Genomic DNA, 24,349 nt, shown 5'->3' with positions numbered 1-24,349 from the left:
TCCCAGACACTGCAGAGCACCGTTGTAGGGTTCCAGCACCAAGGCAGTGCTGCAAATCAAGAAAGCTGTGGACACGACTAGTTGTGGCATGGTGCTGATTGACAAGCTACAGGCTTGACAATCAACAGTGAGAATGCTGATACTGTAGCTATGCCCCCTGCAACACATTTTTTTCACCCCACTGAAGTGAATACAGGTACAAACTAAATGAGGGTGCCAACTCTACTCTGAATTGGGGAGCAATGCAGCATTGTTGCCACATCATCACAGGAAGCTACATTAGATGGACGTCGATGGCCGAACCGAGTATTCGTGGGGGCTTTTCAAAAGGACTAAGAAAAAACTGTAAGTGCAGATGCACTTATAATTAACTGCTGCAGCACAAGGGGATGCCATTGTATATCCTGGTGACAAGTCAGGTTAAACAAAGATGTGAGGATCTCATTTTTGATGTGTCCATTCTAGAGCTGGCTGAGTTTCAGCATCAGGCACACCAGGTAGCTATGCAGCCATGGACATTCCCTGGATGGAGTGTTTTAAAGTGGCTCTAAAGGCAGACGTTTTTTTACTTTAATGCATTCTACCTTTAGAGTTACTTTAACTATGATGGACCTTGTTAAATGAATTGATCCAAAAAATGGAGTTATGAGGCTTTGAAAAAGCTTGTTTATTGCACCAGAAACAATTGTTGTCTGGATGTATTTGAAGTGTTTTTAGCCTTTACATAACAATAGAGAGAGACTATTGTCATGAGTGTTCCTGGAGTCTGGTTTTGGATTGCGTACTTGGATTACAATATTGCAGGTGTTTCGTTAGATTAGGTGACCCGTCAGATTTTGTAACGGAAGTGACGTTCCGTCGCCGCCATCTTGGTACACCCCGCACTTGTCCACAGTAAGGATACAGTGAGAAGGCGACAAGCAGACATCTTGTTACACCCACCGGAGTCTTGCATTTCACACTTATTTTTAACAGTAAACTCAGTTTAGTGAGATACAGTATTTTGAAATCCGTCAGACTGTTTTGATGTTGATTTTTCAAAGCAGCCGTGTTCTGTCAGATTAGCAAACCTGTGAGATCAGCAGGCTTGTCGCTGCTTTTAGAATTCAGCATCTAAACAGTCAGATGGATTATTAAATTCTGTATTTCACTATATAAGCTCAGTTTACTGTTAAAAATAAGTGTGAAATGCAAAACTTTGGTGGGTGTAACATAATGTTGTAATAGAAAGTGTGTAACATTTAAAATTCAGTTAAGGGAGACACCAACTGATCCACTTACATCCACGAGAGATTGCCTCAAGGGAATCCAGAATTTTACTTTCTGTGTCAGTCCACAGGTGCAGATCTCTGTGCTTTCATCAGATTTGGCGACCCATCAGATTTTGTAATGGAAGTGACATTCCGTCGCCGCCATCTTGGTACACCCCGCACAGTAGGGATACAGTGAGAAGGCGGCAAGCGGACATCTTGTTACACCCACCAAAGTTTTGCATTTCACACTTATTTGGCACAGACACAGCCAGTGAGGAGGGAGTAGGAACAGGGCTAAGTCACACTCTGTGTGTCTTATATACACATAGAGCTGGCTCGGGAGCAAGCATGCAAAAGTGCCCCCATAGCAAACAGCTTGCTATGGGGGTACTTGTGGGGGGGGGGGCAGGAGAGCTGGCGGAGGACCTGAAAAAAGGAGGATTGGTGCTGCTCTGTGCAAAACCATTGCACAGAGCAGGTAAGTATGACACATACTTGTTGCACTCCAGAAATACACGTCCTCCACTTCGCCTTTTTAAAATGTATGGCAATAGTGAAGTGGGTATTGTGTCATTAATACTTAAGGTGATTCTAAAGGTTGAAGGTTTTTATCACGGCAGCACGGGCGGGGTGACCTGAGAAGATGAGGATCAGGGTTGGTTTTGGTCAAAACCATTGCACAGAGCAGGTAAGTATGACATGTTTGTTATTTTCCAAAAAAAAAAAAAATTATCTTTAGTTTCACTTTAAAAATTAAATGACAAAAATTGTAAAATGCTGAACAAGAGTACACATAAACAAGATACACTATATTACCAAAAGTATTGGGACGCCTGCCTTTACACACATGAATGTTTTATTGGCATCCCAGTATTCCTTCGTAGGGTTCAATATTGAGTTGGCCCACCCTTTGTAGCTTTAACAGCTTCAACTCTTCTGGGAAGGCTGTCCTCAAGGTTTAAGAGTGTGTCTATGGGAATGCCTGACCATTCTTCCAGAAGCGCATTTGTGAGGTCAGTGATGTGGACGAGAAGGCTTGGCTCGCAGTCTCCGCTCGAATTCATCCCAAAGGTGTTCTATCGAGTTGTGGTCAGGACTCTGTGCAGGCCATTCAAGTTCCTCCACCCCAAACTTGCTCATCCATGTCTTTATGGACCTTGCTTTGTGCACAGTCATGTTGGAACAGGAAGGGACCATCCCCAAACTGTTCCCACAAAGTTGGGAGCATGAAATTGTCCAAAATATCTTGGTATGCTGACGCCTTAAGACTTCCGTTCACTGGAACTAAGAGGCCAAGCCCAACCCCTGAAAAACAACCCCACATCATAGTCCCCCCTCCACCAAATGATTTGGACCACTGCACAAAGCAAAGATGAGTGAGTTTGGGGTGGAGGAACTTGACTGGCCTTCATAGAGTCCTGACCTCAACCTGATAGAACACCTTTGGGATGAATTAGGAGCGGAGACTTTGAGCCAGGCCTTCTCGTCCAAATCACTGCCTGACCTCACAAATGCACTTCTGGAAGAATGGTCAAACATTCCCATAGACACACTCCTAAACTTTGTGGACAGCCTTCCCAGAAGAGTTGAAGCTGTTATAGCTGCAAAGGGTGAGCCAACTCAATATTAAACCCTACGGACTAATACTGGGATGCCATTAAAGTTCATTTGGGAGGAGCCGGGTGACGTCACTTCTGGTTGTGGCCGAGACCGGAAGTCTTTGAATCTATTGATGCTGACTGTTCCAATTTTAAATGTAAGTTTGCTGCTTTGAAATAAATTATTTTATATTGAATTACTGCACTATGGAGATCTCCTTTATCTTATGAGTCTTGAATGGAGGAGGGTGGAGGAGACTAAGGAGGACGTATTTTGCACAGCGGGAAAACACTGTTTTTATATTTATCCCCAACCACTGCTTACACCTTTGCTTGGTCTGGTGCAGAAACCGCCATTAAAGATCACAATTACCAGAAGCACTACTAGACCCGTTTGGGTCTTTATTTGAGGTGAGAGGCTGGGGCACATTATTGGTGGATTATGGATGGTGGAAGCAATTGTGAATACACATTATAAGAATTAATATATTTTCCCTGCACTTGACTGCTACACATCTACTATCAGCAATCTATGATTATTATTTTTTGTTTGTACATGCACTTTTGATTCTTGGAAAGAATATACTTGTTTTTTTTGCACATGCACTTTTTTGAATCTGGATTGTTATTTCACAGATTGGACTTTAATTATGGACCTGATTGATTTATTGATTATTGCTTGCTTATTAGCATTTATTTGAGTTAGTGCCATATTTAGATATTGAATACATTAAAGTTCATGTGCATATAAAGGCAGGCGTCCCAATACTTTTGGTAATACAGTGTATTTCTATTGCATGTCATATAAAAATAGTTGCCCGATGAATGTGACATGATCAAAAATATTATTACCTTAGTACGATCATCTCAAGGATTAGAGTAAATAAAATACTAAATTTTCGCAGAACGGTGAGCATCGGTAAGCTGCAAAAGAGAATTAAACATTTATTTAATACTTGTACTGCTTATGATTTTCATTCATTTTATTGGAATCAAGCACTGAATCTTCAACATTGTTCAATTACCTTTATGTACTGTATTTTGTAGGACAACATTTAACACTTGCCAAATTCAAATAGATAATATTATTATATTATTTTAACTGATTGGTTTATTATATTAGTGATTGATTTCAGCAAAGGCTCTAGAAGCAAGATGAGGTGATAATGCAGCAAAACGTATGCTTAGTACACATGGGCCGAAAATTGCAGTTGCAATTCACTTTAATGAGTTGCGCTTGGCAGGCAGTAGTGCCCCCCAAGCACAACAGAGGGTATAATTCCTGCTGCTGTCATGAAGCAAAGCAAATCCCAGCTAAATGGGAAGCAGTTGGGAGGTGGGGGGGTAAAAACACAGCTTAACCAGGGGTTTTATCGGCCTCCCCAACCACAGATGTAAACGAAGCCTTAAGGCTTTGTTTCGTGTTTGGTCTTAGTTTAGTGTTAGACTTACTTAAAGAGGTTGTAAAGGCAGAAGGTTTTTTCATCTTAATGCAGCTGCCTCAGCCCCCTTAATACTTACCTGAGCCCCATCTCTGTCCAGTGATGTCCACGAGTGTCTCGACCAACCGAGGCTCTCCCTCCTGAGGGAGGGAGAGGCCAGGAGCAGCGAAGAGGGATCCGAGAAGAGGAGGATCTGGGCTGCTCTGTGCAAATCCCCTGCAACAGAGCAGGTAAGTAGAACATGTTTGTTATTTTTATTATTATTATTATTATATTTATTTATTTATTTATTTATTAGGTGTCTCCTCTATGTGTGCACTTGGAACTACAACTGTACATGCATCCGTGCAGTGTGCCACACACAGGCAGTGCGGGAGGGACAAAAAGCCAATGTCAATCACTATGGAGGAGGAGGAGAGGCGTGGCTTTTGCTCCGTGTCTTTGTTGCGCTGCCAGTGTGTGTGGTAATCTGAATGGATGCAAGTACATTTGAAGTTCCAAAGGGGAGCGTGCCCATAAAGAAGACTCCTCTGTCGGCACAGGGGGAAATTTATGAAAAAAAAACAGCAAATGCATGCAAGTAATGTCATTAGTATCAGATTTACAAAAAAAATGAACATTAGGGGCTCATTTTGGAAGAAGTTATGCCGCGTACATACGAGCGGACTTGCAAACGGGCTTAACTCCGTCGGCATTTCCGACGGACAGATTTAGAACATGTTCTATATCTGAGTTCCATCGTAAATGCCGACAGAAAAAGTCCGATGGGGCATACACACGGTCAGAATGTCCGACCGAAAGCTCCCATCCTACTTATTCTGTCTGAAAGTCCAGCCCTGTGTACGCGGCATAAGTGTTTCAGTGTATGCTAGCGAGGGTTTACAATTAGCGGATTGCGATGGTATAGGGGATAGAAAACTAGCCATCTTCTATTCTCATTGGTAAAAGTTACTAGTGCTAAGTGCTAGTCTCCCAATGTACACTATGTATATTTTAAATGGGGAATAAGAACATGTTTGATCAAACAAAAAAACAAAAAAAAACAAAAAACAAAAAAAAGAAAGAATGGTAAGAATCAGAGTGGGCAATGTTAAACTGTTTCCTGCAGTCCAAAAAATGAACAGAGATGATGAGTGTAAATACAATGCCATTGTACACAAGAATTGGTAGATGTGGACGAATAATGCCTGTTAAAAGTACTGGATCACAAATCAACATAAAAGCATATGAAAAACATACATGTCCTCTATATTAAAGTGGATTTGAATCCTTCAACGCTGAACTTCCAATAAGCCAAAACAGATTTTTTATTAAACACAGAACATTTTTATCTGTGTCCAGAATTCAGCTTTAAGATCTCCAGCTGAAGCAGCATTAAAAATGTAACACCTGTCAATGGTATCAAAGGTAATAGGAGGAAAAATATAGTGAGCCGGATCTGGCCTAAAACATTTCCAATTTTACAACACTGTTCTGTAAAGGGCATATTGATTTAAAGGGAATGTGACCTATGTTACACTGGTGATTATACGGCTGGTGACACCTTGCCAGCAGCAGAACCTCTGAAGTACAACTTCAATTTACTGTACGTAAGGGCTGGTGTCAATGAGCAAATGCAGCTTGATTTCAAGTGCATAGAACTTGCATTCGAGGTCAGTTTGGGATGCATCTGGGATTTGTAAATTTAGGATATACTAACAGAAGCATTCAACTGACAGTTGTCCTCCTGATCTCTATTTAAGGTCTTTATAACCAGCATCATCCTGCTTCAAGGTTGTTTTGCATTCTCTTTTGAGGCAAACAAAAGTACATCACCACAGGCCCTGATGGACATTACTTCCTAAATGGCTGAAATACTGCAGAATCTTTATCACTGGTCACTAGCATCTCGCTTGTTTAGCAGCGATCTAAGTGAAGGTAAGTTGACAATTAGCCTTTCTAAATTTTGTTTCTACTATGGATGGTGCCTCTGTGCGAGTTATAATTATTTCACATTTACCCCCACCCCTATTCACTGAGTTGACAATTAGTTTAATTGGCCCCAAGATGTTTACTGAGACAGAGCGGGGCAGTTGCTCCAGGTGCAGTGACATAGAAATCTATGCAGGTATGTCCTCCTGCCCTCCTGCCAGGACAGTTTCAAAGGTTCAGGGCCAGATGTGAACAGGAGAGTTAAGTAGAGGCGTCCTGAAACTCCTGTAAAGTCACGACAGAGTGAGGCCAATGTAAAAAGTCTATGGCAGATCACATGGCAGCTGTTATCCTAGTATAAACTGTAGGGTTGATTCACTAAAGGCAAATAGGTTGTTTACTTTGCAAGGATAGTTGCACTTTATAAGAGAAGTTTCCCGAGAGCTTAGTGAATGAGGTGAAATTTCTCTTTGCAAAGGATAACTAGTTGTGTGCAAGGAAAATGTAATAAAAAAAAATGTATTTTTGCTTGCGCATGATTGGATTTTGGATGCCAGCAGGACTTCACTTTTTTCACTAAGCTTTGGGGCAAATTCCCATGTAAAATGTAAATGATCTTACAAAGTAAAAAGCCTTTTTGCCCTTAGTAAATTGATCCCTGTGAGAGCTGGGTAATGCTCAAGCCAAGTTGTTACAATTATGTCAGTAATTAGGATTTTAATATATTTATTGAACAATTAAAGTGAACCTTTCATCCATCTGTAGCGCCTCTCAGTAGGCTACTAACGTTAGGGAAATTTAGTTTTGGGCCTCCCTGTAATCAGGGAATGCAGTATTCACTTACTATGCCATGAACACACGACCGGTTTTGCCATCGGAATAAACTCCGAAGGTTTCTCCAACGGAATTCCATTCAAGTGGTCTTGCCTACACGCCGTCAAACCAAAGTCCGACCAAAGTCCGACCGTCCAGAACGAGGTGACGTACAGCACGTACGATGGGACTAGAAAAAGGACGTTTAATAGCCATAAGCCAATAGCTTCCGTCTCGTACTTGCTTCAGAGCATGCGTCATTGTTGGTCCGTCAGAACAGCATACAGACGAGCGGTTTTCCCGATAGGAATTGGTTCCGTCGGAAATATTTAGAACATGTTCCATTTCTAGGTCCATCAGAATTTTCGAAAAAAAAAATGATGAGGCATACACACGATCGGAATAGAAGATGAAAAGCTTCCGTCAGACTTTTTCTGTTGAACATTCCGCTCGTGTGTACACGACATTAGTGTCTGTTCTAGGTTCTGCGGTTGCAGGCTCAGCACATTTCCCCTGCATCCCACTGAACTCTGGGATATAGTGAGTGGAAGACCCTGACCTGCATAATTTATGCCTCTTCAGCCAATCCCTGGTCAGGACAGTGAGTGACCAGTAGGGGACTGAGAGGGATACAAATAGGCTGTGGCCTGGAACAACTTTCTCTTGTTCCTGGGGGAGTAAGACTCAGCCTGAGGGCTGAGGCATCCCTGGGAGACTACTTGCAGCTTCAAAAAAATGATTTTGGGGTCTGGAATCCACATGGTAGGTAGATTCCAGAGACTTTTCTTTGCCCTATTAAGGAGAGCTTACAGCAGTACATCCAGGATTATACTCCTGTTGAGGAGTTCCGGTTTGGAATCTAGTTACCCTTCACAGTCAATAGGATGGTTCTCACTTTGAAGGAGCAGATCAGAGTTAAAGTCCTCCATTACAGTTGGCTACTATGTGCCTATCAGGGAATAGCACCTGGGACCGGTCCCAGGTCTGCGCTACACAAGGTACCAGTGTCTATCTACTTTTTTTTAGCGCAAAAATGCCTCAGTGTGAAGGTGGCCTTATACACTACCATATTACAGATGAGTGACAAGAGGTTGGGGAATCCTGCCTTATGATCGGAGATCAGAGAATACCTAGTAAAGGCTCACTCCTTCCAAAATACCCATTTCCAAGATCAATATGTGGGAGAAACTGTTTTATTTTTGACAATAAAAATAACAGACACATTTTAAACTAATTTTCTAAATACAATAAGATTTAAATAAAATCTACACTCCCAATTTGCAGGGTCATAATTTTGGGACTTAACATGTATTGTGAATTTTATTAGAGCTTTTTTAAATGTCTGTTCTGAAGGATAATGTTTGGCAGCCAAAAGATTCTAAAGCGGAGAGCGCATGCATGGCCGGCCGGAGTAGATGTGTCTCTGAGCCGCTCTGCACATCTCCCCGCAGACACAGTGATAATCAGCAGCCCCACACCTTGCCCGCTACATCTAACCGCCTGATCCTCCTGGGGTGAGGACCGGGGACACAATGAATGCCACACCAGCCGCAAAATAAGCCCCAGAGCGGCCCCCGCTACTCTTCCCGGGCTGCAAGGCTATACTACAAGAGGGACGCCGGCATCCAGAGGGGAAAGGCCGCCCTCACTGAAGGGGACCGCCAAACCTCCCAGACAGAGCAATCCTCAGAACAGCCCCTCCATGCCTTCCTTGGCTTCAGGTGAGCACACAAACATACACTGCTCACCCCCTAGCCCTCCTTCACAGGCTGCACCCAGCCAGGACTCCCACACTTCCTCTGTCCTGGATAGAGAGATGGCAGACTTATTTTGCAGCCAGCCCAGCAGTCAAGAGCCAGATCAGGACACTTTGCTCCGCCTGACGCATAACGTTAGGGGCGGAGAATTCGGCGGGTGTCCGGGTATTTAGGCTGGGGGTGCTGGCATGGCTAACTTCTCTCTCATCGCGCTTCTTCAACACACAGGCGGGACGTTCAACCACACTGGTAGGCACTTTTATATATCCTCAACACTCATACTTTTTTACCCTATTGTGTACTCATCCCTATGGTGTCCTTTTATGAAACTGAGATCAGTGGCGATCCCGAGTCTCACCGCTGATCTCAGGTCATTACCAGTTTATGAAACTGAGATAATCAGCGGAGAACATGTTCTCCGCTGATTATCTCAGCACAGTGAGAATCTGTAACTGACTGTCACAGAAACGGCCAGTTTATGAATGTGCGATCTCAGCACCTCACTGGAGATCTGTGACAGAATTCTCACTTTCTGATTTACCATTTCAGAAGTGGAGAATGAGAGTGAGAAGCCTGAAACTGGCTGAGTAATCTGGAGAAAGCAAGAAGTCTTTTGACTTCTTTCTTTCACCAAACAGTCATACTACATCTTCCCCACCATTACACACCCCAAAACCAGCAGGATAGGAATTTATAGTGTGTGTATATTATATATATATATATATATATATATATATATATATATATATATATATATATATATCTGCATATATAGATATATATCTATATCTATAGATATATAGATATAGATATATATCTAGATATCTAGAATATAGAGAGATATATGATTCCTGTGCGGGTTTTCACATCGCACCTACATTAACATCTGCGCACCACTGCGGGTGTCAATGTAAAGTTAATGACACCCCCAGATCATTTCACAGATCGCAGTGCGAACTATGTAATGGTGCAGGAATCGGATCGCATGGGTGTTCACACCCATGCGATCCGATTCCAGTGCGGACCAAATAAAGGGTCCTGTACCATTTTGGTGCAAATGCAATATGATTTAGGGCCAGTTCCCACTGCTGCGGTGTCCGAGATCGGATGTGATTCGCACCGCACTGCAGTGCAAAATCACATCCGATCTCTGTGCGATGCGATTTCAGCCATACAGATAGTATTGCTGAATTTGCATTGCACTCAGACCAAACTCATACAGGACCCTTTTTTTGGTCCACAGCAGAATCGGATCGCATGGGTGTTCACGCCCATGCGATTCAATTACTGTCCGAGTTTGCAGATCGCACTGCGATATGCGAACTGATTTGGGGGTGTTGTTAACTTTTAGGCCCAGTTCACACTTGTGCGATGCCGGACATCGCACTGGCATCGCATGTAATTCGCAGCACACTGCCATTCACATTACATGCGATGTCTGTGCGGTGCGATATCAGCCGTACAGATAGTATGGCTGATATCGCACCACATTCGGTGCAAACACGCACAGGACCCTTTTTTCTGTTCAGACCAGAATCGGATCGCATGTGTGTTCACACATATGCGATCCGATTCATGTCCGAACTGTCAGTTCACAGTGCGATATGCAAGCTGATCTGTGGGTGTCGTTAACAATGTATTGACACTCTCCAGCGATTCGCATATGGCAGTGTGCGATGCGGGAACCCGCAGTGGATTCGCAGTGTTCTCGCATTGCACCAGTTTATCAATTTTTATGTTTATCAATTATGAAATATATTTTATTTTAATTTATTAATAAATATTTATACTTGTATACTTTATTAAAATTATTTTTTTAATGATTATAAATGTATTTTGCATTTATATGAATGGTGTATAGCTGCATTACATATGTGCATTACATTGATTTACTATACACCATTCACATTTAAATAGGGACATGTATGATCTTTAAATATTGATAAAAACAATGTTTTTTTTTATAATTAGGTTAATGTATATTGTGTAGGGGGAATTTAACTTTATTATTTTATTAATATGTTGGGGAATAATGTGTTCTGATTCGTGTTACACTTTTGTATTTTATGGTTCCTCATACTGTAATCCCGCTATATCACCCGAGATTACAGTGAAAGGAGCCATTCTCAGGAGTTCCTGTCGTTTGTAGATCGCTCCTCAACTCAACATGAGAAGTGATCTACACACTTTCATAAACAGGCACTCAGAGGAGAGCGATCTCCTCTGAGAATGCCTGAGAACTGAATCGCGGTATTTTACCTATATGCACACCTTGCGTTTTTTATCTATACTCCAACTCATACTTTTCATCACTCCCTCTTTTCCCTTTACTTTGTCGTTACACCTTCAGTTCATTTGTCTTTATTTTCTTTTGTTTCTCTTCCTTTTCACCCTGCTACACTTCCTCACTCCCCCACCTCTCCCTCCCCCCTTTTTCCTTTGTTCTTTTTCTTTCTTTCTTTTTCTTTCTCCTTCTCACCACACTTCTCACTTGCCCCTCTCCTCTTCATTCTAGACTCTCTCTTTATACCCTTCTTCCCTCCCATACTCTGCAGGACACCTGGTGCATACTTTACATCCAGCACATATCTCATACTTTTATGACAGGATACTCTTGTACTGTGTGCAATGATGCATATTATTTTATACTTCCAAGACATTTAACCTTATACATATCTGTATATTCCATACAGTGAGTATGCCCCGCAAGACATATGGGAGTATTTTGGGTCCACGTTTTCTTTTCTTTTTCGATACTGCCATGCTGCCCCCCACGTCTGGCCTCGGTCCTCCTTACTGGGTTCCCCGTCTCTTCAGCTCCCGGGGGAGATGCCCTCTGCCGACCCCCACTTGGGTTCAGTTTCTGTAGCCTTTGTCTGACAAGTAAGTATGGGATGATCGGTTCAGGCTTCTTGCTTTTGTCCAATCATAACCGATACTCTAATATATACTTTATTTGTTTTTACAGACAGCAGATATGCGCATCAGCCCCTGATGAAGCGAGGAAAGCTTGCGAAACGCGTCGGTTTAGAGATGTACCATGCATATCTGTATCACATGTATTACTATATTTTGGCTATGTTTTAGGATTATTATGCAATGTTGCTGTTTTATGAATTTGTTCACCCATGCTCATGTCTTTATATTGGATGATGTTGTTAATTTCAATAAATCATTTTTATTTTTTTACTTGTTTACCCTTTTGATCACCATGAACATCTCATTTAAAGTCCCAGGGGCGACGTCCGTTTCTCTGCTATATTAGGGATGGAGGTGGTTTATGTTAGGGGTCAGTTTTCAGATTTTCTTTTCAGATCAGGACACTGTTACTGATTTTCCTGCTATTTCATCAGTTCAGCCACAGTATTCAGGTGATCCAATACTTCTAGCCCGCTTTGCAGATCTGCTACAAAGGGAACTGGCTAAGGCTACTGACAAACTGGCCCTGGACATAAAACTTTTGAATTGAAAGTAGATGATACTGTTCACAGAGTGTCCCAAAATTCAAATATGATAAGCGACTTACAAGATCGCCTCAAGGAAGCATACTCCAAAATCGACGATCTCAAAAATCGCGCCAGGCGATATAATTTTTGAGGCAGGGGTAGACCAGAAAGTGTAAAGGATATCACTTCCATCACTTATTCACTAATGCAAGCGGCAGTACCTGATATTGATGACATCCATTTGGAAATTGATCGCATCCACAGGGCTCTGATTCCTCCAAAACCTGATGGCCCCCCCCAGGGATGTTATCATTAAACTGCACTTTTTCCGGATCAAGGAAGCAGTGATGCATCATGCCAGAGAAAACCTGGATCTGGAGATAGATGGTCTCAAGCTTCAAATATTTGCTGATATCTCTCAGGCCACTATCCAAGTGTTTAAACCCTTATTGCTACCGCTGATCCAGCGCAACATTCGCTATAGATGGAACTACCCCTTTAGGCTCCAATTCTCCTTTAACAGCAAGTCCTACTCCTTTTCTACATTTGCTAAAGGTGAAGCAATCTTATTGAAATTGGGCTTCATCTCTCACAGCCCCTCATTGCCGAACCAACCTGGATCCAACGACCCCCCTCCTCCACTCTCCCCTCTATGGTCAACTAGGCCGAGAAAACCGACGAAGACATCAGCTTCTTGCTCTCATGCACCTTGAGAACTTGTTTCATCCTATTGGACGGACTTTTCGGTTGGTGCGGCGGCTTCTTAGTAGTCCCATTATGGGACATTAGCCGCAGCTTTTGCCCTTTTTTAATTTTTTTAATTAATTTTTTTTTTTTTTTTGCTCTTTTCTGATAACCTTGATACACCATACACTTGTTGCCTAAGGGTTCTAGCCGACCTTGAAATAGTTGTTTATTACGGTTAATATGTTTTTTTGTTTTCCAGGTCCACTATGTGGCTCTATCAGTTTTTTCTAGGTTGAGATGTAGGACCAAATCTGTATTTAAATGTGTCTTTACTGCTGGGGGTGTCTATGCAACGAGAGAAAAGAAAAAAAGGGCACACCAGCCATGTGCATTATCCTTTGGATGTAAGTTTATTAAAACCAATAATAAAAAGAAACTACTCACAAACAGTTGTGGAAGATCTCACAGAATAAAAGGTGTTCAACTAACAGCATGCAGTCAGGGATAAGCAGGGCCCTCCAAAGATCACAGAGGAATAGACAAGGATAACTGCTAGCTGACGCGATCTGTGAGATCTTCCACAACTGTTTGTGAGTAGTTTCTTTTTATTATTGGTTTTAATAAACTTACATCCAAAGGATAATGCACATGGCTGGTGCGCCCTTTTTTTCTTTTCTCTCGTTGTCTGTTAGGATTCAACAATCCTTGAGTGCAGCAAGGCCGGTGGCTATCTATTTACTACTTGTCTGGTTATCCACTTCTGCGCAGGAGTGGTTTTTCTTTATTATCGGGGTGTCTATGCACTCTCCCCATTCGAAGGACTCTTCCCATCACATGTTTTTGGTGAAGACTCCTCCGCACTCTGAGCTTCGGCTCCGAGACACTTGACTTAGCCTTGGATCTTATTAAGGATAAATCACAAACTGCGGGGCTTCGTCCCCCTCCTAAGCAGAGTCACAAATTTGCACAACTACTTTATCACTATGATTTAGTTGATGTATGGAGGGAAGCAAACCCCACCGCTAGAGATTACTCTCACTACTCGAGAGCACATGGACACTACTCCCGTATTGATCACATATTTTTCCTCTCGGGACTGCTACCTAAATTGAAATCCGCCAAGATTTTATCTACCCCCTGGTCGGATCATGACCCAGTTATGGTTCAGATCTCGGACCTCACAAGTAGCACAGCAAACCCTCACTGGAGATTGAATGAGTCTCTCCTCGGTGACAAATCTCTCTTTCTTGAGATTTCTACCCATTTACAAACTTACTTTGATCTTAACAACCCAGGAGATACATCCCCTGCTATTAATTGGGCTGCACACAAAGCTTCTGGACGGGAGCCTTTATTCAATTGTCCTCCAGGCTTAAAAAAGCTCACAATGGATTGATCTCTGCCAAGACCAGGGAGTTTGAAGTTTTAACTAAACAACATAAACGCTTTCCGTCTCCTAACCTATTTATTAAATTGGAACAATCCCGCTTGGAACTTAACATCTGCCTCACCACTAGGGCCAAGAAACAAGTAAGGTGGATGAATCACAAATTTTATACCTGGCGGGACCGCCCAGGTTCTTTATTAGCGCATAAGCTTACCCCTAGACATTCTCACTTGGCACTCCCCAAAATTAGATTGTCAGGAGGCCATCTTTCTCAGGACCCCCAAAAAATTATTTGGGAATTCCACGATTTTTACACTGATCTATATGGCAACCCTCGGGACGTGGCCCCTCCATCCGTTAGGGAATTCTTGGGGAATCTCCCTCTCCTGTCCATCACAGATGATCATAAAGACCTTATGGACCAGCCTTTTACAGGCGAGGAAATCTGTGCTGCTATTAAATCACTCTCACTCCATAAATGCCCTGGCCCAGATGGTCTTCCTAATCTTTATTATAAAAAAATTTCTGGACAATTGATTCGACAAATGGTTCTTTACTTTAATTCCCTGCGGGATGGAGGTACGGTCCCTTTGGATGAAAACAAAGCATATATCAGTGTTATTCCTAAACCCAACAGGGACTCCAATTTCGTTAATAAACTGTGATTTAAAGATCCTTACGAAAATCTTAGCCTCTTGCCTTAATATCTTTCTAGAACACTACATTCATAAAGACCAATCTGGATTTATAACGGGACGTCAAACCCTAGACCAAATTCGTAGATCCATAACCTTAATTTCAGCAGCACGGTCCAATTGGGATGCTCCACTCGCCCGGGAACTCTTGCTCCTCTCACTGAACCTTAATAAGGCCTTTGATAGCCTAAATTGGAGCTACCTTTTTGTTACCCTTGAGACCCTAGGGTTTGGCCCTACGTTAATTTCCCTACTGAGAATGTTATATTGCTCCCCTATAGCCCAAGTATCTATTAGAGGTCATAAATCATCACTATTCCCTGTTCAGCGGGGTACGAGACATTGATGCCCACTTTCCCCTTTACTATTTGCATTGGCAATAGAACCCCTAGCTATAGCAATTCGTTCCCACCCTGACATTCACGGTATTCGTTGTGGCCAACAGGAACATAAATGTGCATTATTTGCCGATGATCTTCTTATGTATATCACTAATCCCCAAGTAACCTTGCCCAACTTGTTGTCCCTACTAGATCATTTCTCACGACTCTCCGGTCTGTGTCTGAATTCCCAAAAAACAGTGGCATTAAATGTATCACTATCCTCTGCCGAGGTGCAGACTCTTCAAAATACATTTGGTATTAAGTGGACTCCTCATTCTCTCCCGTACCTAGGGATCCAGCTAACTCCCTCTATAGACACTATATATAAGGCAAACTACCCCCCATTATTCAAAAGACTTAAAGAGGATCTTCGTTGTTGGGCAGACTACTCCCTTTCATGGTTTGGCAGAGTCAATTAAAAATGACGTTACTACCTAGACTCCTTTACTACTTTAGAACTTTGCCTGTGGCAGTCCCGAGGGGAGACCTACAACGTCTACAGGCTGAGGTTCTGTGGTTCATATGGGGTAATAAAAGACCTTGGATACAAAAGCGAACACTTTACACACCTAAACCTATGGGGGGGCTTGGTCTCTCCAATTTACAGTCATATTACCAATAAGCTCAGATAGCCCAGCTAGCTTACACCACAGCTAAGGGTTCAGTCCCTCTTTGGGTCTCTATAGAGGCACTTGCTTGTCACCCAGTTGCTATAGGATCATTAATGTGGCTTCCTAATCGTCAACGCCCACCTATACTATGACCCACCTTATCGCATTCTTTAGCAATATGGGATAGGACACGTAACCGCAATCCTCCATCGTGCCCTCATACACCACTGGCTCCCATTTTTTGTAACCCGGAGTTTCCACCTGGTTTGACCCCACAGGTGTTCCAGTGTTGGCTCAATAAAGGGCTGCTGAGAATTGGAGATTTCCTGAATGGGGATCAACTGCACACTATACAATATTTTAAAGACAAGTTTCTAATGCCCCCAAACGAACTATTTGGGCGGCACAGTGGTGCAGTGGATAGCACTTTCGCCTAGCAGTAAGAAGGATCGCTGGTTCGAATCCCACCCACGACACTACCTGCCTGGAGTTTGCATGTTCTCCCTGTGCCTACGTGGGTTTCCTCCGGGGACTCCGGTTTCCTCCCACACTCCAAAGACATGCTGGTAGGTTAATTTGATCCTGTCTAAATTGTCCCTAGTATGTATGAATGTGAGTTAGGGACCGTAGATTGTAAGCTCCTTGAGGGTAGGGACTGATGTGAATGTACAATGTATATGTAAAGCGCTGCGTAAATTGACGGCGCTATATAAAGTACCTGAAATAAATAAATAAATAAAAATAAATTTCGATATAACCAAATTGCATCGTTTGCCAGATCTAAACTTAACCAAGTAGTAGGCCTCCTTACACTTACAACATTTGAATTAACGTGTCAGGCCAGAGACTTCCAGAGGGGTCGGATTTCTGCGGTGTATGCCTCCCTCGCTCGCTAGATTCAAAACTTGCCTATATGGACCAGTGGGAAAGAGATTTGAATCTAACTTTTGATCTTTCTGAATGGCAAGATATTGTGTATCAGTTATCCAAGATCTCCATTAATACTACTCTTATAGAAGCCAATTATAAAACGCTTCTACGTTGGTACTTGGTACCCACTAGAGTAGCTAAGACTTCTACTTCGCCAAACTGCTTCCGATGATGTGGACAGTTGGGAACTATGCAACATATTTGGTGGCAATGCCCCCTCGTAACTAGATTTTGGATTTGAATTTTCAACTTAACTCAGTGACGGGGGTAAATATTTGCAGATCTCCTAAAGCCGCCCTCTTTCACAAATTGCCAGACGAAACTCCCAAAAATTCAGTAAAATTGATTAATTACATACTACTGGCGGCAAGAATTACGATTGCAAGACATTGGAAACAGACGATAATCCCTCTTGACCAGGTTAAAAATAAACTCAGCTGGATTATGATCAATGATAAACTCACTCATATTCTTTGTAATAAAGTCAAGAAAATTAATAAGATATGGGACCCATGGATTGACTACATTTCAAATCCATAGAGAACTCCAGGACGACCCTCCCCCTCCCCCTTCACTTTCTCTCTCGTTTCTTCCTTTCTTCTCTCCCCTTTTCTCTTTTTATTTGTTTCTTTTTTTTTTTCTTGTCTCCAGAAATTTCATACACTATGCAGATGATCTCATGTGCGGCCTCCTACGACCATGAGCCTTGGAACTATCCCGGAGAATATGGCCGGGACCTCCCAAGACTCTGGGTCTATACCATCCCCTCACACTGGGGTTATCCAGATCATAACTGGAGGGATATTGTTCAATTCTACCAGTTTTTGGATACTTATCACACTCACTACGTTCTGTTCTTACAATGGATGATGGATAAGTACTATGAACATACGTTTATTTTTCTGTATCGGAATGCGATGTTTTGATAACTTGACGCCAATCTGCCTATGTGTCTGGCTTTTTTGTACTTTATTGATCTTTCAATAAAAACATTGACATATACAAAAGATTCTAAAGCAAGCTTAACAAAATACTGCTTAAAACAACAGTACAGTTAAGAGATACCTATAAAGCATAATAGTTTGGTTATGATTGTATGAACTGCCCTTAAAGCCTAAATAAAACCTGTCAAATTCTTTACTTAGCTGATCATCACTGCATTATCTCTGCAGCAATGTTCTGATCCTGTCATACATACAGTATTTATTCAGTAGACGATCCTCTAATCCAACAGAATCACATGCAGAACAGGTCTCATTTATTACTGACACATGGCTAAGTATGTTATTTTTATTACCTGAGCTTCTGTGTACTTAATAATCCTGTTAAATGATTTCCAATGTACAGTAAAGGCAAGGGAAATAGCTGAAAAAAAGTGATATAAATTAAAACTTGTTCAGTTTTACATAAATAAAGCTAAAAAACCATAAAAGAACACCATGCATATAAAAAAATATTAATTTTTAAATACAGTATAAGCACTTAAATCTTTCATTGCATTAGATTCCCACAATCCCCTGTGTAGGAGGACTGATGATACCAACCCCTATGATGGGGGAGGGATTCTGCCTCATAATCTAGCTTTATAGCTTTCTACAGTGCTGTTAATCCAACATTTGAAGCTTGCTGGTAGAAGGAGAGATCTGAGTGATCAGGATGAGGACCCCACCAATATGCTGATGCTTCCTCACCATACAATCAGCGGAAAAGCTTTGTTTTCTCTTTAGTCTCCAATATACTTTGTCCAGAGAGTATTACATGTGTAACTATGCTATACTGTATGTCCCATACTCATTCCAATAATGGATCATATTCAAGTTTCAATTAGTAATTGGCATATACCCTATTACAATTTATACAGGGAGAAATCAATCATTTTATCTATAAAAACAGTTATAGTTCAAAATTAACCTCCCTGGCGGTATGATTATTTTAGATTTTAGGTGCTGAAAGCGGTACCATTATTTTGCATGGAAATTTGGCGTTTTATGTTGTAGGCCTGTAATTCTTAGGAATAATTCACTTAAATCTGTCCAAACCAGTCTAGTAGACATTCCGGGTATGATAAAGTTTGAAAAACAAAATCATAAATTATAATATAATAAATAACTATAAATAATTATACCAAATAATAATAATATAATAATAATAAAAAATATTCAATAATGTAATCAAATCAAAAACTTGCTCAGTTGTAGAATTGTCGCTGTCATTACTTTTTAGTGTTTGATGACGGATCTCCCCACAAATCACCATCGCTCAATTCTGCGAGTGATTCTAATTTATTACAAATAGCTGTTGGTATTCAAGTTTAAACAATCTGCCCCTACTTAAATTCCCACCACTGCACCTAGGACAGAAAATGCTAACAGAAACAGAGCTGCCAATTAGAGATTATACAATGTAAGTGGTATTTTTATCCTTAAATTAATAAATAAATAAATAGTGACTACAAGGAAAAAGGAAAAAAACAGTGGCGCTAAATTATGACAGAATTGTTTATACATTATGGAAAGTATATGATGTTGTACTTATGCTCTAGCCATTCATGCTTTGTTTTAACTATAACTAGATTAGTATTCGAGAATTTTTTATTTGTAATATATATTTTTGTATAGATATATTTAATGTTATTTAGATTCATGGTTTAAACGAGCAGATTGAGAAACAAACATATGAGTGTTGGGAATATTGAGAAATATACACCGATAAAAGATTATGTTTGAGATGACTCTTAGTCTATGGTTTAATTGATCCGGTATATAGTGTATATGGGAGAGATATACTTGTATTGTAGATTATATAGGTTGTATATATCCTAAATTACTCATATATGATCTGGATGACCGGGATTATGCGGTCGCGGAGACACGAGTTGTGCGCAGGCGCTGTAGAAGGTTCTCTGATATAAGATTGATAGGAGGGTTATAAAAGGAGTGATTGTCATCCCGTGCAGCCAATCCCATGAATAAGTCAGTTTATGACGAAAAATGTCGGGGCGTGGCTGTACGGCAATCATCACCAGTGACGTGTGACGCTTGAAGCCGAACGAGGAAGTGGTGATTCGATATTGTGGCCAGGCACCGAGGAGGGGGTGAGAGTTGAGACTTAACGCCTGCATACCTCGGGTCCGCCGTGACTGTATTCCTACACTGTGTTATCCATTTGAAAAGCTTGCTGTGAATCAGAGTTTTTTTTGCTGGTTTTGGATTTTGTGAAATGTGAGTGTAAAGGTTGAAGAGTGGTAGTGTTTACAATAAACTGGTTTATACTGTTTTACACTATTGGAGCACCTTTATTATTTTACATGTAGAACGATTTCTGCATACACATTTGGATATCGGTTCATTGATTTAACCCTTTCTGTGTGGTTATAAAAGCACTTTAGCCTTGCACGCAAGTGTAGGCATTGAAAGTCGGTGAGTGCATTTCTTAAGGGAGTGGGATCACTAAACACTTTGGTGTGGTGGATGAAATAAGAAGACACAATTAGTCAAGGACATTTTGAATATCAATTTATGGACTTTTTGTTATTGATTTATTCACATATGAATTTCACTTGTCACAGGGTGATTTAATTGTTTTATTACAATATTTTTACACATTTTTTCAGTTTTGTTTCAAATGGACAATTCTGTCATAATTTAGCGCCACTGTTTTTTTCCTTTTCCCTTGTAGTCACTATTTATTTATTTATTCATTTAAGGATAAAACCACCACTTACATTAGATTCTAATTTATTATCGCTGTTTTCTAGCTGGTCTAAAACCCCTTTTGATGTAAAGGAACGGTTTTGGTTGCTATGGACAATCTCCAGTTTCCAGGCAGAAAGAACAGTTTTTATAATATAAAACTGCATGCAGGGCACTGGACAAACCACTAGGGACAAAAGGGATGTGAAATAAATTCATACAAGTAATGTAATTTGTAAGATTACATTATACTGTATGTATTGTGTGTGTTTCACTTTTTGAATTTGGCGCCGTTCTCTGTCCCCGTGCGTCGCAACGCTCACAGGGAACGGAGCCCGGCTCTGTGATGAATCGAGCGGAGGATGAGTCGTTCACACTGCAAGGGGACAAGGTAAGTAAGCTCTTCCTGGATCCTGCGATACAATCCCGAGTCAGGCTCGGGGGTAACCACTTTTGGTACTGAAATTCCACCCCGAGCCAGACTCGGGAATACCGCCAGGGAGGTTAATATTGGTCCCTTCTTTTTATTGTAACACTTTATCATAGAGAAGAGGGGGTTAGCTATGATCATTTTAAACCTTTCAAATTTTTCAGTAAACCACCATGGAATCTTTTTAAAGCTGTTTAAGAACTATTATTAGTATGTACAAGGTAAAGAATAGAGGGAGGCAAGAACTACTTAAAGTCAATAAAAACGTAAGAGAGCTGACATGTACAAGCTTGATCACAATCTAAGATTCACAATGAGAAAGGGTTGACACTTGATAAGAATTGACATCTTTAGCTGTTAAACTCCAGGAGCCCTGAAATAGAACGTCTCTAGCCTATGATGGTAGCAAGAAAAGTAAAGATCTTGAGCAAATATCTGATCCACCCTGCATAAACCTCTTAACAACAACATGGCTCCCCACAATTACACTCTGGGGAAAAAATATAATTGTAGAAAATGCAATAATTGTCCTTTGTGGACAATTATTGCACACACAAATCTGTGAAAGACCCCCTATATCCTGATTTTTTTCCATCCTTTTTATCAGGGGGCACCTTGCATTATCAACTTTTGGGTTTGCTGTTCCATGAGTGTTATACGATTTTAAACAACCACCTTGAATAAACTTCAGAGGAGGTTGACAGAAAGATGAATTGAATGCACAGAATCCGGGCTTACCCTTAATCCATCATGTGATGTCTGAAATGTAACAATGTGGGAATAAGCCCTTTGTTGTGATAAGGCTAATTTGAGACACATTTTGGGGGATGAACTAAGAGGTGGGATGTCATTGGACAGTTTTAAAAGCGTATTTCCACTTTTGCAGTCAAATTTGGGAAATTCCCACTATGTTTTTATTGTATGTGTTCTCATTCACACACGTCTAAAAATCATTTAAAAAAAAAAAAAAAATATATATATATATATAACCTTTTAGATTCTTCCTTTAGGAGGAGATGTAATGGCTGACTGCAAAGTTTTAAAAAAAATGTTTGTGTGACCCTGTCCCAAGTCTGTCCTTGTTAACATACAATGCAAGAAGTCCAGCCTCTACACCTTTAACTCTTTTTTAGGACAGGCACTGTTCAAATCTAGTTGCAACTGAAGTACATAGGATTGTTCTTTGTTGGAGAGTCCAGAATAGAGCATGTAAAAATGCAAGCTGCAATTTTTAAATATTTTCTTTTAACCGCTTGCCGACCAGCCGCCGTCATTTTACTGCAGCAGGTCGTCACGATCCCGCGAGCCGTCGTAGCTATACGTCGGCTTGTGGGATCGGGATAGCAGGCAAACAAATCCCTGTTCTGTTCTGTGAGGAGTGACAGATCCTGAGTTCCTAATAGCTAGGAACCACAATCTGTCATTTCCTCTAGGTCAGTCCCCTCCCCCTACAGTTAGAAACACACACAGGGAACACAGTTAACCCCTTGATCGCCCCCTAGTGTTAACCCCTCTCCTGCCAGTGACATTTTTAATCAGTGCATTTTTATAGCACTGATCGCTGTATTAATGCCAATGGTCCTAAAAATGTGTCAAAAGTGTCCGATGTGTAGGCCATAATGTCACAGTCACGATAAAAATCGCAGATCGCCGCCATTACTAGTAAAAAAAAAAAAAAAATAATAATAAAAATGCTATAAATCTATCCCCTATTTTGTAGACGCTATAACTTTTGCGCAAACCAATCAATATATGCTTATTGCGATGTTTTACCAAAAATATATAGAAGAATACATATCGGCCTAAACTGAGAAAAATTACTTTTTAAAAAAATAAATGGGGATATTTATTATAGCAAAAAGTTTAAAATAATAGGATTTTTTACTCACTGTAAAATCCGTTTCTCTGAGTTCATTGACAGACACAGCCTTCCTTATTCAGAACAGTAGGGTTATATCATCTCCGCAGGAGTAGGAATAGGCAGAAAAAAAAAAAAAAAACAACAACCCCCTGGCTACGCCCATGGGCTGTCCTCCGTCAGTATATAACCTCCTCCTTGTTCTAGTATTCAGTTTAGTAGCAAGCAGTAATAGATGTATCAAAAAATTCCATAGAGGGTGGGTGCTGTGTCTGTCAATGAACTCAGAGAAACGGATTTTATAGTAAGTAAAAAATCCTCTTTTCTCATTCGTTCATTGACAGACACAGCCTTCTTTATTCAGAAGGGTAGGGATGTCCCAAAGCAGTGCTGAACATGAGGGGTGGGACCGCGAAAAATCCCAAGGCTAACACAAAAGCCAACCAGGTAACAGGAGTTTCACACAGGATCAGCTGGAACCCAACCTGAACGATACCCCTTCAAGAGGGATTAGACCCTCTTAACAGCAGCCTGTAAAAAGCTTGCGGCCAAAAAAGGCACCCGCTGATGCCAACCCATCCACTTCGTAGAACTTGTGAAAAATGCGCCACGAACGCCTAAAGACAGAAGGCCCAAGACGCACTAGGCGCCCGAGAAGAATGCGCCATAACAGGGAAAGCAGGAACCCGATTCCTGACAGAATAACCCAGAGTCATTATCTGTCTGATCCATCCAGAAGAAGGTCGCAGAAGAAGCAGACAGCCCCTTTCTTGGCCTGTCCGTGAGTACAGAGTGCCTGACCTCCAAAGGACTCAGTGGCTGGCAAATACAACCGAAACCCCCAAACCACATGCCGGGCAGATAAGACAAATTCCTTGGGATGTGTTGCCAGGGACACAAGAAAGGAAACACAATGTCCTTGTTCAAATGGAAACCCAGGGACGGAACTATAGAAAAGGGCAAAGCACTGCCTAAACCTGGGTAAGGTGAACGAGAAGATAACGTCACCCTTTTTGACACCCTGTAATCAGAGGTGAAAGCCACCAAGAGACCACCTTCCGAGACAGAGTAAGCAGTGGAATCTCCCAATATTTTGAGAGAGTGGCTCCTGGAGAACTGAAAACAGCAAGTTCAGATCCCACGGTGGTAGAAAAAAAGCGCACCGGTGGAAACAGATGTCTAACCCTTTGAATAAAGGTACGCATCAGGGAGCGCGAGACCAGGGGATGCTGAAGACGACCACCCAGGCTGACACCTGGCCCTCGATGGTACTTGAGGCGCATTCCTGCTAAACACCCCGTAAATGGGGGTCGGAATTGGAGCCACCTAGAAAGAACAAGGATGAATGCCCGGTGATTCACACCAGGATATATGAGCTCTCTACACCCGGAGGTTAAAACCTCCTAAAAGATGGACTCCCTAGTCATCAACAGTGTCGGAACTGCTGCACTTGGTT

General features: G+C 41.4%; 1 protein-coding gene across 1 annotated transcript in view; it reads right to left on the bottom strand.

Annotated features, from left to right (window-relative positions):
* Window positions 1-24,349, bottom strand: part of SLC35D2 (solute carrier family 35 member D2) — a 184,851-nt gene that overhangs the window by 139,874 nt on the left and 20,628 nt on the right. Inside the window, exons 4-5 of the mRNA XM_073633125.1 lie at window positions 18,211-18,278; window positions 3,704-3,775 (exon numbers count right to left, since the gene is read on the bottom strand). Of these exons, the coding sequence (XP_073489226.1) occupies window positions 3,704-3,775; window positions 18,211-18,278 (140 nt within the window). The remainder of the gene's footprint in view (window positions 1-3,703; window positions 3,776-18,210; window positions 18,279-24,349) is intronic.

Source organism: Aquarana catesbeiana, linkage group LG01 (genome assembly GCF_042186555.1).
Source record: "Aquarana catesbeiana isolate 2022-GZ linkage group LG01, ASM4218655v1, whole genome shotgun sequence".
NCBI classification, from domain to species: domain Eukaryota; kingdom Metazoa; phylum Chordata; class Amphibia; order Anura; family Ranidae; genus Aquarana; species Aquarana catesbeiana.
This window is presented reverse-complemented; position numbering and strand designations above follow the sequence as displayed.